This window comes from Palaemon carinicauda, chromosome 3 (genome assembly GCF_036898095.1).
Source record: "Palaemon carinicauda isolate YSFRI2023 chromosome 3, ASM3689809v2, whole genome shotgun sequence".
Lineage (NCBI taxonomy): Eukaryota > Metazoa > Arthropoda > Malacostraca > Decapoda > Palaemonidae > Palaemon > Palaemon carinicauda.
Window position 1 is genome coordinate 61,706,033 of NC_090727.1, and position 13,967 is coordinate 61,719,999.

General features: G+C 38.9%; 1 protein-coding gene across 1 annotated transcript in view; it reads left to right on the plus strand.

The window, feature by feature from the left end:
- Window positions 1-6,540: 6,540 nt before the first annotated feature.
- Window positions 6,541-13,967, plus strand: part of LOC137637526 (uncharacterized) — an 8,248-nt gene continuing 821 nt past the window's right edge. Inside the window, exons 1-5 of the mRNA XM_068369693.1 lie at window positions 6,541-7,043; window positions 9,102-9,319; window positions 10,217-10,331; window positions 11,109-11,405; window positions 13,323-13,967. The exon at window positions 13,323-13,967 is cut by the window's right edge and continues 821 nt beyond it. Of these exons, the coding sequence (XP_068225794.1) occupies window positions 6,983-7,043; window positions 9,102-9,319; window positions 10,217-10,331; window positions 11,109-11,405; window positions 13,323-13,465 (834 nt within the window). The 5' untranslated portion in view covers window positions 6,541-6,982 and the 3' untranslated portion in view covers window positions 13,466-13,967. The remainder of the gene's footprint in view (window positions 7,044-9,101; window positions 9,320-10,216; window positions 10,332-11,108; window positions 11,406-13,322) is intronic.

Genomic DNA, 13,967 nt, shown 5'->3' on the forward strand with positions numbered 1-13,967 from the left:
ACTTTATATAGGGCTGTGTTTATTCTAGCAATCTGAGTTTAGGTGCTAATGTGCGTCGGCCATCTGCAGAGGCCGGAACAAGAGCGTCACATTCATACTCAGCTGGGTTCGAGGGGAGACTAACGGCTCTCGCTGTGCCTGTGCCTGTGCAACAGTGCATGCAATTGTGGGCTGCCAAATAACTTGACATCCAAACCGTGGTGCAAAGCCTCAAAAGTAGCGGCAGTTGCTTCAAAAGTAGCCCAATTATAGTAACTTACCCATCATTAAATTGGTACTAAAAACTATTGATATTATATACTATAGAAATAAATTAGTGGGGAGGGGATCGAAATCAATCAACTAAACTTTTATCGAAGATTATGATATCGAAAAATTTACATAATTTTTATTCAAAAATACAGAAAATAAAGCCGTATATTTTTTTTGCAAAAATAAATACATACTAGTTGAATGACATTTAACAAAATTAAAATTAGCAAAATAAAAGAGATTTGTTGTTCATTCAACATAATCATAAAAGGATTCAATTAACTAAGTTTAATATAGTATATTTACATTGGTGATTGTATTGTTTTAGAATTTATTCAATTAATGGAAAAAAAAAGTTTTTACAACAAAGGTTCAGTTAGCAAACGTGGTTATGGTGACTCTTCGTCCGATGAAGTTAGTTCTGTCACAAAAGATTTAATGAATTAACTAATACAGATATAATTTATCATGTCTTCCTTTATAACGTTATCAGTGTGCTTAATAACCTTGACCCAATTTTCCTTGCAAATCGGAAACAAAGTCGGTTTGGATATGTTGGTTGCATCTGTGACACGTTTGATTGCTTGGTCAGTTACAAATTAACAGTTTCCTTATCCTTTTCCCACTTTGAAAAAAAAAAACTGATAGACATTGCATGCAGGGTTAAAATATGTACCATAATTATGGTACATGTACTCTTCAGGGCTTGAGTACCAGTACTCAGCAGACAATGAAGCTATGAGTGAAGAATCTGACCTGGGTTAATACCTGCATATTAACTGATTTAGCGTGTCGGTTAATCTTGTTTTTGACTCTACAACGATAGTTGAAACTGTCTGTGAACTATTGAAATTTGAAATAGAATAATCGATCTACATTTCCACTTTGAAATTATTATAAAAGAAATTGCATTTGTAAGGACCATTTAAACAATTTATTGGCGCCGCGGTTTATTTCTTCCAGAGTAGCCCAATTTCAGGCAAGTAGCGGCACTCTTTTATAACCCGCGGTAAGGTGTTCAAAAGTAGCCCAATTGGGCGGGTAAACCGCGGGTTTGGCAACTGGCAACAGCCACGGCAGTCACAGTGTTACCAGATACAGCATAGCTCTGTTGCCTCGAGCTATTGTACTCGGTGATTGGCTACCGTTTGTGACGTCATTGTGACGTTACCACTGACGGCATTGAGTGATATTTTCTTTTGGATTTCGTGAGATTTTTCTATTTATGCCGCCGAAACACGATAAAGGAAGGAGACCAAAGACTTCTGAGGTTTCTCCCCCATCATCGCCAACCCCAACTGACATGACGTCATCTCCAACACATTCAAGATCTATTTCTCCTTCATCAACCCCTTCAACCATGGATTTTATCAGCAAAATGTTTGAATACATGGATAAAAAAGATGAAGAAAGAAGAAAACAGGATGAAGAAAGAAGAAAAGAAGACAATGTCAGACATCAGGAAGAATTCAAAGCATTAATTGAAGCTATGACTGGTCCCAGGCATACCCTACCCCAAGCAAGTGGTATAGGGCCCCCTACCCCAGCACCATCGTCTGCAAGTGTTCTCCAAGTGCCTAATTCAGCTGTGCAGACACCTAAGGTAACAGTAAATTTGCCTCCACCATTAACCCATGATGTTACTTATAGGCAATACACAGAAGGGAAGCAGAGATGGAAGGATTATGCTGTTATGGTAGATTTGGATAATTTACCTCAACCTAAGCAGTTGATACAGCTAAGGGCATGTCTCAGTGTTGAGATGAGACGCTTGTTAGAACACAATTTGGGTATTCCACCAGACTCAACTATGCTTTTGGATGATGTTTTATCTCATATCGAAACTTATGTAAAGGGTCAGCAGAATGAAGCACTTCGTCGGTTAGCTTTTACTCAATGCAAGCAAGCAGAAGGCGAGTCAATAACAGATTTTTTCGTTCGTTTACAACAGCTCTCAGAGGAGGTTGATTTATGTAAAGGCGTTAACTGTGTGGAGGCCCAAATGAAACATGCTATTTTGGTTGGCATAAGGAATGAAGAACTCACCAAGAAGCTCATTAGCATGCCTACAACAACAACACTTGAGGAAGTGAAGCTGACTTGCAGGGCTTTTGAGGCTGCAAAGAAGACAACGACAGAGCTTAAAGCTCCACAGACTTCAGTGCGTGCCGTGTCAAACTACAAGAAGTTAAAGAAGGCATTTACTAAACCGGAGCAACCTAAGAAAATTCATCAGCAAGAGAAAACTCCTTCTTCAAGTAGCAGATGCAAGAATTGTGGTCAACAGCATAATAGTGACACATGTAAGGCAGTATCCCACAAGTGCAGGAACTGTGCTAAAACTGGCCATTTCCCATATACTGCCGCATGCCCAGCATTGGCTAAGGAGTGCCGAATTTGCCATAAATTTGGCCACTATGATGTTTGTTGTGCACAGAAAAAGTCAAAGGGACTAAGGGAGTCGAAAGATTTAAAGGACACCAAATTGAACACTGTCAAGATATCTTCTCCAGCCATTCGTTCAGTTAATTTACGTCCCCTAAGTTGTCCCTCACCACCTATCAATTTACATGTCACATATGGCAGTAAATCAGGGAAGATCAATGTTATCCCTGATACTGGTGCAGATACCACTGTCTTTGGAGTGCAACACTTACAAGCATTGGGTATTGATGTCAAGGAATTGTCTCCGCCCCCTGAGTTGCAGTTTTCCAACGCCGATGGATCACCCATGGAAGGTAACGTCTTGGGATCAATGGAGGCCGTCATGACTTATGGTGATATCTCATACAAGGGGTATATTGATGTTCTTAGTTCTCTCCCAACACCATTACTGTGTTATGATGCCCTCCGCCACCTAAGGATCATTCCCTGGGACTTCCCACGTCAAATGCAAGAGAGGAAACTTAGCAGGACTTCAGCAGGAACCAGTCAGGTCCCAGTCAGCCAAGTTAATACATGTGATCAAATGTCCGTTGTTCCTCCGCCTCCAGCCACATCCTCACCTGAGGAAGCCAGGCAATACTTTCTTAAGGAATATAGCGATGTGCTAATGACAAAGGAGCAGTTTCATCAAGGAGCACAACTCAAGCCAATGACTGGACCACCTATGCGTATTCACCTGAAAGAGGATGTGAAACCCTTTGCTATCTACACTCCGCGTCTTATACCACTAGCCTTTCAAGAGGACGTCAAGACCGAGTTGGAGACAATGGTAGCACAAGGCATCATTGAACCTGTTGGGGATCAACCATCCCCATGGTGTCACCCCTTAGTGGTCGTGGCCAAACCTACAGGTGGTGTTCGTGTCACCACAGATTTAAGCAAGTTAAATTCACAGGTTTTAAGGCCTGCACATCCTTCACCATCACCATTTAGTGCAATCAGGAGTATTGATCCTAATTCAAGGTATTTCTCCACCATGGATGCATTGTTTGGGTACTGGCAGATCCCACTAGCAGAGGAAGACCAAGCCCTTACAACATTCATCACGCCTTACGGTCGGTATCGCTATCGTCGTTCACCCATGGGATTCAGCGCTTCAGGAGATGCCTACTGCAGGAGAGGCGATATCGCTCTTCAGGGCATCCAACATTGTGTCAAGGTTGTGGATGATATCCTTGTATATGATAAGGATTATTATTCCCACTTATGCAGGCTCAACAAAGTTTTGTCTCGCTGTAGGACTCATGGTATTACTTTAAATGCAGAAAAGTTTGTTATTGCTAGCCCTACTGTATCTTTTTGTGGGTATACATTATCTGAAAATGGAATTGCAGCCGACAAGGAGAAAGTTCGAGCTATATCAGAGTTTCCAAAGCCAGCAAATCTGACAGATTTAAGGTCATTCATGGGCCTTACTAACCAATTAACAAAATTTTCACCCAATCTTGCAGCTGCAGCAGATCCGCTTCGGCCGCTACTGAGCCCTAAGAGATCCTTCACGTGGACAGCAGATCATGATGCCGCATTTGCCAGTGTTAAAAAGGCTCTTTCTCAGCCACCTGTGCTGGCTCATTTCGACCCTACCTGCCCCACCGTACTACAAACGGATGCTTCTCGTTTATATGGTTTAGGATACGCACTTCTACAAGACCATGGAGAAGGCCGTTTCCGCATGGTCCAGTGTGGTTCAAGATTTTTGGCTGATGCAGAAACTAGGTGGGCCACCATTGAGCTAGAATGTTTAGCTTCAGTTTGGGCTATGAATAAATGTCGCCATTACTTACTTGGATTGCCCCATTTCACATTGGTGACTGACCACAGACCCCTGATACCCATCTTGAATACATATACATTGGATGCAATAGAAAACACACGTATTCAGCGTCTGAAAGAGAAAATTTAACCCCTATATCTTCACTGCAGTATGGCAGAAAGGCAAGGAACATTGCATCCCTGATGCCCTTTCACGTTCCCCTGTGAGCCACCCAACGTCCGAAGATGATATGTTAAATAGTGAAACCCATCTTTCCCTCATGAGTGTAGTAGCCACGACTGTGGATGCAATTTCAGATGTGAAGACATCAGATACACAAGATCTTATTTTGGAAGAGATTCGCACTGCAGCACGTGAGGACCCCTCGTACACAAGACTCCTCCAGAACGTTGCCAACGGCTTCCCCAGTCACCGCTACAATCTCCACAATGACCTACTACCCTATTGGAAAATAAGGGAGGATTTATACACCGATGATGACCTTGTCCTGTATGGTAGCCGAATAGTAATTCCCTTAAATATGCGACGCAGCATTTTAAGACGCCTTCATGACAGCCATTGTGGAGTGGAGGCGACTAAGCGTCGGGCTAAGCAGACTGTATATTGGCCTGGTATTAATTCAGACATAGCTAATACTGTCCATGCCTGTGAGCCATGTCAGATAATGCAGCCAAGCCAACAGCAGGAACCACTATTATGCAACGAAAACCCCTCTCGTCCCTTCGAATCAGTATCGGCTGATTTCTTCAGTGTTGCTGGGAAATCTTTCCTGGTGTATGTTGACAGACTATCTGGATGGCCTGTAGTTGTAAAATTTGGTACCAATACTACAGCGGAAGTAACAACACGACACTTCAGTCACATCTTCCGAGACTTAGGTGTTCCAGTAAGGCTGAGGACAGATGGTGGACCTCAGTTCACCAGCTCAGAATTCAAGAATTTTCTTACCCGATGGGGTGTTCAAGATGTGATATCCACACCTTACTATCCCCAAAGTAATGGCCATGCCGAAGCAGCCGTGAAGAAGGTCAAACATTTTATCCTAAAAGTAGCACCTTCTGGGAACATCGACACCGAAGATTTCGACAAAGGATTATTGGAAATATGGAATACTCCTAATTATGCTGGCCTTTCTCCAGCGCAGATATTACATGGCCAAGCCCTTCGATCATGCATCCCAGCCCATGCATCATCGTTCAAGCAGGAGTGGCAAGAAAAAGCAAATGAATATGACCTTCGTGTAGCATCACGTACAGAAGCAGCCAAAATAAGGTACGACAGCCATGCACATCCTTTGGAACCACTCAAACTCAATGATAATGTCCGTATCCAAGACCCTATCTCCAAGCGATGGGATAAGACTGGCATTATTATGGGCATCGGTAGGTCACGAGACTACCATGTGAAGTTACCCTCAGGAAGAATATTATGGCGTAACTGCCGTTTCTTACGCCCTGTACCTCATTCTCCTTCACATTTGCCTGACGAGACACAGCAATCTCCAAAGAAGAAGTATGTTGTCCCTGATACTAGTCAATAACAGCAAAGTGGCACTCAAGCTGAGTATCGGCGTTCACCGAGACGCCATACCCGTTCATATAGCTCATTGAACGCAAAGGGGAGGGGAGGTGATGGATTATCATTATAATTATGTACATATATATGATTATCTTTGTTATATGTACCTTTATTGCTAATACACATTTAGCATATATGTTGTGTTAGGAATACATGTATGCAAGTATTCTCGTTTATTGGAGCATAGGGAATACTATGTAGCATTTATTTCATCTCATGAGGCATGCATTTCATATTTTAATTATCTGGTATTATTGCAGTCAGTCTTTCCCGTAGTCCGCCACTGTTCACAGCTCCTCCAGTGTATTACGTTTATTTTGATTATTTTCACTTATTATATGGCTTAAGAACTTATGCAAGTGTTTCAGTGAAAACCTTATTTATTTTATATCTAATAATAACTAAGAGATATCCTTTTTTGAAATGTCAAATGTCATCAGCAAGACGTCATCTCATCCACAAAGTAACAAACAGATTAGCAGTTAATGAAACCGGGAGTGGTTTAGTTCAAAAGCACTTGATAATGAATTATCTTTATATATTATAGTGAATTGGGTTTATTTATCAATAAACCTTTCAATTGACTACTAACTAACACATATCAAGCCTACTGGAGTGTCCCTGGTTGCATTTCCGTTGCTAAAACGAAGAGGTTTAATCATCTTACAAATCCGGTAGGAAATGTGAACTATATTTACATTTTCTTCTGATCCCAGGACGCCATTTGTTCTTTACTAGTTCTTTACTAACCTACAGAGAGGCAACAAGATAAAGCCTCTTCTTCAGAAGTGATTAAGTGAAGAAAAAAAAATCAAGTGAAACTTTTTTTCAGTGACGAGCCAAAGAGGAACCATTAATTCATTTCTCCAGAGGACTCAAAAGAGAGTTTGACCAACTGGGATCAATTTCTTGACAGGATTCCAACGACCAACTATGGTGAAACTACTGCTCTTCCCTTTTGCACTGATTTTGGCCTTTGCGTCTGCTCAAGCAGGTAAGAATCACTTCGCTTTAAGGTTAAAAGGGACTTTTTAGCTATGGTAACCAGATCTTTCTAGGAGGACACTCCAAAATCAAACCAATGTTCTCTAGTCTTGTGTAGTGCCATTGCCTCTGTACTGTGGTATTCCACTGTTTTGGGGTAGATTTCTCTTGCTTGAGGGTACACTCGGGCACACTATACTATATATTTTTCTTCCTATTGTTATTTTGAAGATTTTATAGTTTATATAAGAAAGATATATTTTAATGTTGTTAATGTTATTGAAATATTTTATTTTATTTTTCATTAAGTTTCTTGTTGCTAATTTTTTTCCTTATTTCCTTCCCTCACTGGGCTACTTTCCCAGTTGGAGCCCTTGGGATTATAGCATCTTGCTTTTCTAACAAGGGTTGTAGCTTAGCAAGCAATAATAATAATAATAATAATAATAATAATAATAATAATAATAATAATAATAATAATAATAATTTATGATATACTTTAGATACTTACTTGGGCTGTGGCACCCTAGCAGTACCAGCTGAACTCGGCTGAGTCCCTGGTTAGGCTGGAGGAACGTAGAGAGTAGAGGTCCCCTTTTTTTGTTTTGTTTCTTGTTGATGTCGGCTTCCCCCCAAAATTGGGGGAAGTGCCTTTGGTATATGTATGTATGTATACTTTAGTAAGAAAGAAAAATGTGGGTCTTATAAATGCCTTGAAATGAAAATAAAATCTAAGTGGCCTATCAAAGTTTGCTAGAAATTTGGAAGCAAACGATTCTTTAAAATAAAAAAAAAATTAATATGAATTTCGAAACACATGAAGGATTTCCAGCAAAGCTTCATGACCGATCTCACAAGGTCTCCCCCTCTTCGACGGAGGTTATGATTCCACTTTTTCAAGGGGATTAACGTCAATATATTGAAATTATTATTATTAACGAAATCATTACGGTAATCATTAAAATTATTATTATTGAAATTATTAAAATTAATTTTCATTCGACTAACCACAGGAACTAATTAAACAAATCAAACGATAGACTTTGAAATGTGAATGCATGTATCATTCAAAAAGGCAGCTCAGTTGCATATTATTATTATTATTATTATTATTATTATTATTATTATTATTATTATTAGCTAAGCTACAACCAAAGTTTGAAAAGCTGGATGCTACAGTACCCAGAGCTCCAACAGGGAAAAATAGCCCAGCGAGGAAAGGAAATAAGGAAATAAATAAACTATTTGAGAAGTAATGAACAACTGAGATTAAAATATGTAACTACCAAAGAGGAATACCACTGCAGCCCACTCTCCAGTGACTGAATCCTACATGCACAGCCCTTCGCCAAGGACTTGGGCTAAGAGCCAGCAGTAAGAATTCCTTCATGACGTCATGAAAATACGGAATAAAGTGCTTGCTTGACGTTCATTATCACATTAAACATATGACAAAAATTAGAAAGAATTTTTAAACTTATTAGATGAAACTATAAGAGAGATTACTGGAGTGCCATATGTGGATGAGATGTAGATGGAGATGGTTTGGGCATGCTCTTCGCACTCTCCTTGAGAGATTAGTTCACCAAACTTTTAACGAGGCTCCACAAGGCACTAGAAGAGTTGGAAGACCCAGACCTACATGTTTGGCGTGAAGTAGGAGATGTTGAATGGAAAAGTATTGATTTAAAACCTCAAGCTTGAGACGAATGGCCAAATCTAACCAAGACCATTGCGTCGATATGCGTAGGGTGATGATGATGATAATGATGATGATGACTGAATATTTATACTTCAGTCGTTGTCTTCAGACTTTGAGACACTACGTAGCAGCTTCTTTTTACTACATGAACCAAATTAACCTATTGATGTTTGGAATGGCGATATACTGTCTTAAACCCTTCCCTAAATTCCCAATATATTACTTCCTCAAGACTCGTTATTTTCACTGGTTCCTAACAGAGTAATGAAGAACTTTTTTTAATTAAAGTTAAAATTACAGTGTGTCTTATAACATATTTTTCTTTAAGCATTCTTTTACAATGTCCAAACTCATTCTCTCTTCCAGTTGACAAGAAGTCCATCACTGATTCGTATATTTCTGTCGAACTCCGCTTTACTTTATCTTCCCACAAGTTTCTAGCTTCCTGGACCAGCGATATAAACAACGAAATCACCTTCGAAGGATGTCGGGTTTTATATAGTCCTCAGCGACTATTTAAATATACAATCAATTCATTGCAATCAAATACATGGAATTTATTTACAATCTATACAAGTCATTCGGTAAGTATCAAAAGTCTTCGATCACTCAATGAATTCTCTGACCCCACAAAACCATAATGATGCAACCAGGAAATAAAAACAAAAATCTAATTTATTGGTAATTACTTTTTAAAAAACAATTCTTTTGTGAACACTTTCTTTAGCTTTCAAAGTTATATATTTGTTTCATTTTGAATCAAAGAAGGAAATTTTTAAGTTAACTTTGAATACAAAAGACTTAGTTTATTGGAAAATCTCTGTCAAAAAGGGTCTCTTAACGGTTTAAAAGTCCTTAATGAATGGCAGAGGCAAGGGACAGTGACAATACCCTAGCAGGACAATGTCCTATGCACATTTTGGCACTAGTTTCATGCAAATTGGATAAAAATTGACCACGATACATCAAAAAGATGTTTTTGACCTTTACATGGCCTTGAACTTTGACCCAATAACTTCAAAAATATAATTAAATTGTCGTTGGATCATGGCCAATCATCCCACGAAATCTTATGAGATTCGGTCAAATACTTTTTGAGTTATGCGAATCACAAACAAACAAACATACAAACATAAATAAACAGATACACGCCTATCGAATCATGAGCCTTCGCAACGAAGTAGATAAGGTAATAAAATTCTTTCTTAATTGTTCTTTCATATTCCAAATAAATATTCATACTCACTTTTGAGCTACCAAACACTCAAAGGAAAGAAACCATTTCTGAACCCTGCGGTTAGTTACATCATTAAGGTATTTTCTGCTTCTATGTGTCATTAACTGATAAGTAAAACTATAATAAAATTGGTTTACAATTGATATTTCTAACAGGCGAATGATTGTTAGCTTAATATGACAGATATATCTAATATTGTGGACAATTTTAAATGCAATGTCTTTTCAAAGTTTTTCTTTCCAAGGAAGTGATAATTAATCCAGGCAACAGAAGATATACGGTAGATTGGTCATATGATTTAAAAATCAGCATCAAGAGCACCAAAAGGACCTACTGGAGATTTTGTAAATATCAATGTGGTGAGTCAATGTTCTTTTATATCCTCTTTTGGAAAGCCTTCGATTTCTATATATTCCTAATACTGTATCATGAAATTAATATATTCACAATGTTAATTAAAAAAATATTTCAGTTTTATGTACGCTGTGTGATACTCAAAATACTTAAGAATGTATACGGCAGACATATCTTGTAGTTCCTGTAGTGCATAGGGTTTCCTTGTGTGACAGAACCTGGAAAACAGCTCTTGAAGTAAAGTCGAGTCAAGAATAGTCATTTGGACTAACAACAGAGCAAATGCATCTGTCCCATCCTAATATCTCGTGTTTTTCGTATTCTTCCTTGGCTCACTTTCTTAGTAACATTCATCTCCTTAGCTCTACGATTTGATTTGGGCTATGCTGTTTAACCAGTGGGGATACCTTGACGGGGTGAAAGCGGTTGAGTGTATCTAAGGTCAGCAAAGTTGTACTAGTTTAACCAGTGGGGATACCTTGACGGGGTGAAAGCGGTTGAGTGTATCTAAGGTCAGCAAAGCTGTACTAGTCTAACCAGTGGGGATACCTTGACGGGATGAAAGTGTTTGAGTATATCTAAGATCAGCAAAGCTGTACTAGTCAAGGCCACCAATGCTAAGTTGGTTTAATGTGAGCGATCAGACGAAAATCTACCGCCAGCACCAATCCGCACTGGCCAGCGTGATGATGAAAAATGGCCTTTGTCCCGCTTTGGACTAGAAACTGCTGCGTTTTTTGTTGATGTTTAAGCTAAGCTAATCTAACAAAACTCTATTGCAGATCGTTCAGCACCAGATCCCCATGCAACTAAATTTCCTGCTGGTTCAACAACAACTCAAAGCAGCATTGTCTCATCCACGACTCAAAGCAGCATTGTCTCATCCACGACTCAAAGCAGCATTGTCTCATCCACGACTCAAAGCAGCATTGTCTCATCCACTGTCCCAACGCCAAGCACCAGAGACACTGCTCTGAACTTCATAACAATAGTTTCACTAAGTATCTGTTGTGTGTTGGTCGCTATCGTCATAGGAATGGCGGTTTACATCATCCGAGGGAGAAGAGCTTCACTTAATGGTAAATATTTTCTGTAAACAAAGCTAATTCTCTTTACCATTTCATAAATTTTCACTTTAGTGATGAATAGAATGTAGAAAAGGAGAAAAGATCTCGGTATGGGGTAAGAAAAGGGGTAAAAAAGCAAAAAGTAAATAATACTTGAGGAAAGTGAGAAGATCCTCTTTGGAATCTGAGAATTTCATAGTTTTTTTTTTTCAAGATAATTTGTGATAGATACGCATGACCACAGTATGGATAAGAAATATTAAACCACATATAGCTATATCCACCAATACATTTCTGGCACTCACACCCGTATACAAACTTACAGAAACCGTTATAGAGATCATAACACATTCTATTCGATAGGAAAAGTAGAGGTTAAGAACTAAATGCTAAATACGCCTAAATTTTGGAGGAAATTCAGTTTACAGGTGGGGTATGAATGGGAGAGGCAAGGGACAGTGACACTACCCTAAAGACAGCCCATATATACATATGATCAGCGCCTAAGCCCCTCTCCATCAAGCTGGATCAGGGAGGGTCAGGCAATGGCTGATGATGACTCAGCAGGTAGATGTATAGGCTCCCCAAAACACCAATCCTTAGTTCACACCCTCCTCATCAAGCTAGAACCAGGGAGGGCCAGGCAATGCCTAATGATGACTCAGCAGGTAGACTATAGGCTCCTCCAAACACCCATCCTTAGCTCACAAGGATGGCAAGTTTGCAGACACTACAAGAAACTATCTAGCTTAAGCGGGTTTTGAACTCAAGTACAGCATGTCGCCAAGTAGTGCCGTTTCCAGTGGACTACTACAAACCCTAATTAGGTGCTGACCATCATACTAAAATAGAGGAAAAAGTATAGAATAAAATTACATATTAGTGCACACTCACATTCAAATAAAGTTTTATCAAGTTACCCTTTAAAGAGAACAGTATCTATTACTCAATATTTGATTTAATGAGACGCGTTTGTGCTGACTCGCAGGAGTGTCCTTTTATCTCAGAAAAGTGTCCTACTAGCTGATAGGTTAGAATTATCTTGAGTATAGTACGTCGGGAATACCCAAATACCGGATGTTGAAGCATAAGCAAGATAAGAAGTTGCTCCGCTTCTGACTCGCAGATCGTTTTGTGTATAGAATTTAGGCCACAGAATCAAAACCTGGAGTTGGAGAAGCCATCCAGTGTCTAGTTTTTGGTAGTTCCATAGCCTCTGTACCATGATATGTGCTATCTTGGATTAGAGTTCTCTTGCTTGAGGGTACACTCAGCCACACTATTCTATCTGTTTACTTTCCTCACTGGGCTATCTTTCCCTGTTGGACCCCTTGGGCTTATAGCACCCTGCTGTTCCAATTAGGTTTGTAACTTAGCAAATAATAATGATTGTACCATAGTCTCTGTACCATGGCCTTCCGCTGTCTTGGGTTAGAGTTCTCTTGCTTGAAGGTACACTCAGCCACACTTCTATCTGTTTACTTCCCTCATTGGGCTATCTATCCCTATTGGAGCCCTTGGGCTTATAGCACCCTGCTGTTCCAACTAGGTTTGTAACTTAGCAAATAATAATAATGATTGTACTATAGCCTCTGTACCATGGCCTTCCGCTGTCTTAGGTATGAGTTCTCATGTTTGAAGGTACAATCAGACGCACTAATCTATCTGTTTCCTTATTTCCATTCCTCACGGGGCTAGTTTTCCTTTTGGAGCCCTTGGGCTTACAGTATCCTGCTTTTCCATCTTGGGATGTAGCTTGGCTAATAATAATAATAATAATAATAATAATAATAATAATAATAATAATAATAATAATAATAATAATGTAATATGTATATGTATATATGGTCAGACTCTAGGTCATTGTAACTGTCCCTTGTCCCTACCACTCATGAGCAACCTTTAAACCTTAAACCCTTTCCATTTCAGAGCCAGCAAGGAACTTGGAACCAGAAAACATCTCACATAACCCCCAGATGTTCAATGTCAGCACTTTCTCCAGTCCACAAGAGGATCACGAGAGTATTAACAGCCTCTGTGGAGTTACGATTAACAGAGAATCGCCACAATAAACTCGAGAAAAGTGCCCAATACTTGAAGATGCATTTGAACATACTGAATAGGATGACCTGAGGACTTTGTAGTTTATATATCACCATATTTAATCTAATGTTGTTACTTATCTTAAGATATTTTACAGTCTTTATTCTTAAGATATTTTATATTCTTTATTCTTAAGATATTTTATATTCTTTATTCTTAAGATGTTTTATATTCTTTGTTCGTTAATTTTCATGTAGTTTATTTATTTCCTTTCCTATTTGGGCTATTAGAACGTTTGGGCTTATGTAATCCTGCTGTTCTAACAAGGGCTGTTGCTTAGCTAGTAGTAGTAGTAGTAGTAGTAGTAGTAGTAGTAGTAGTAGTAGTAGTAGTAGTAGTAGTAGTAGTAGTAATTAGTATTCACGTAATTAAGTTCTAAGACCAATAGAATATTATTATTATTATTATTATTATTATTATTATTATTATTATTATTATTATTATCTAAGCTGCAACCCTAGTTGGGCAATC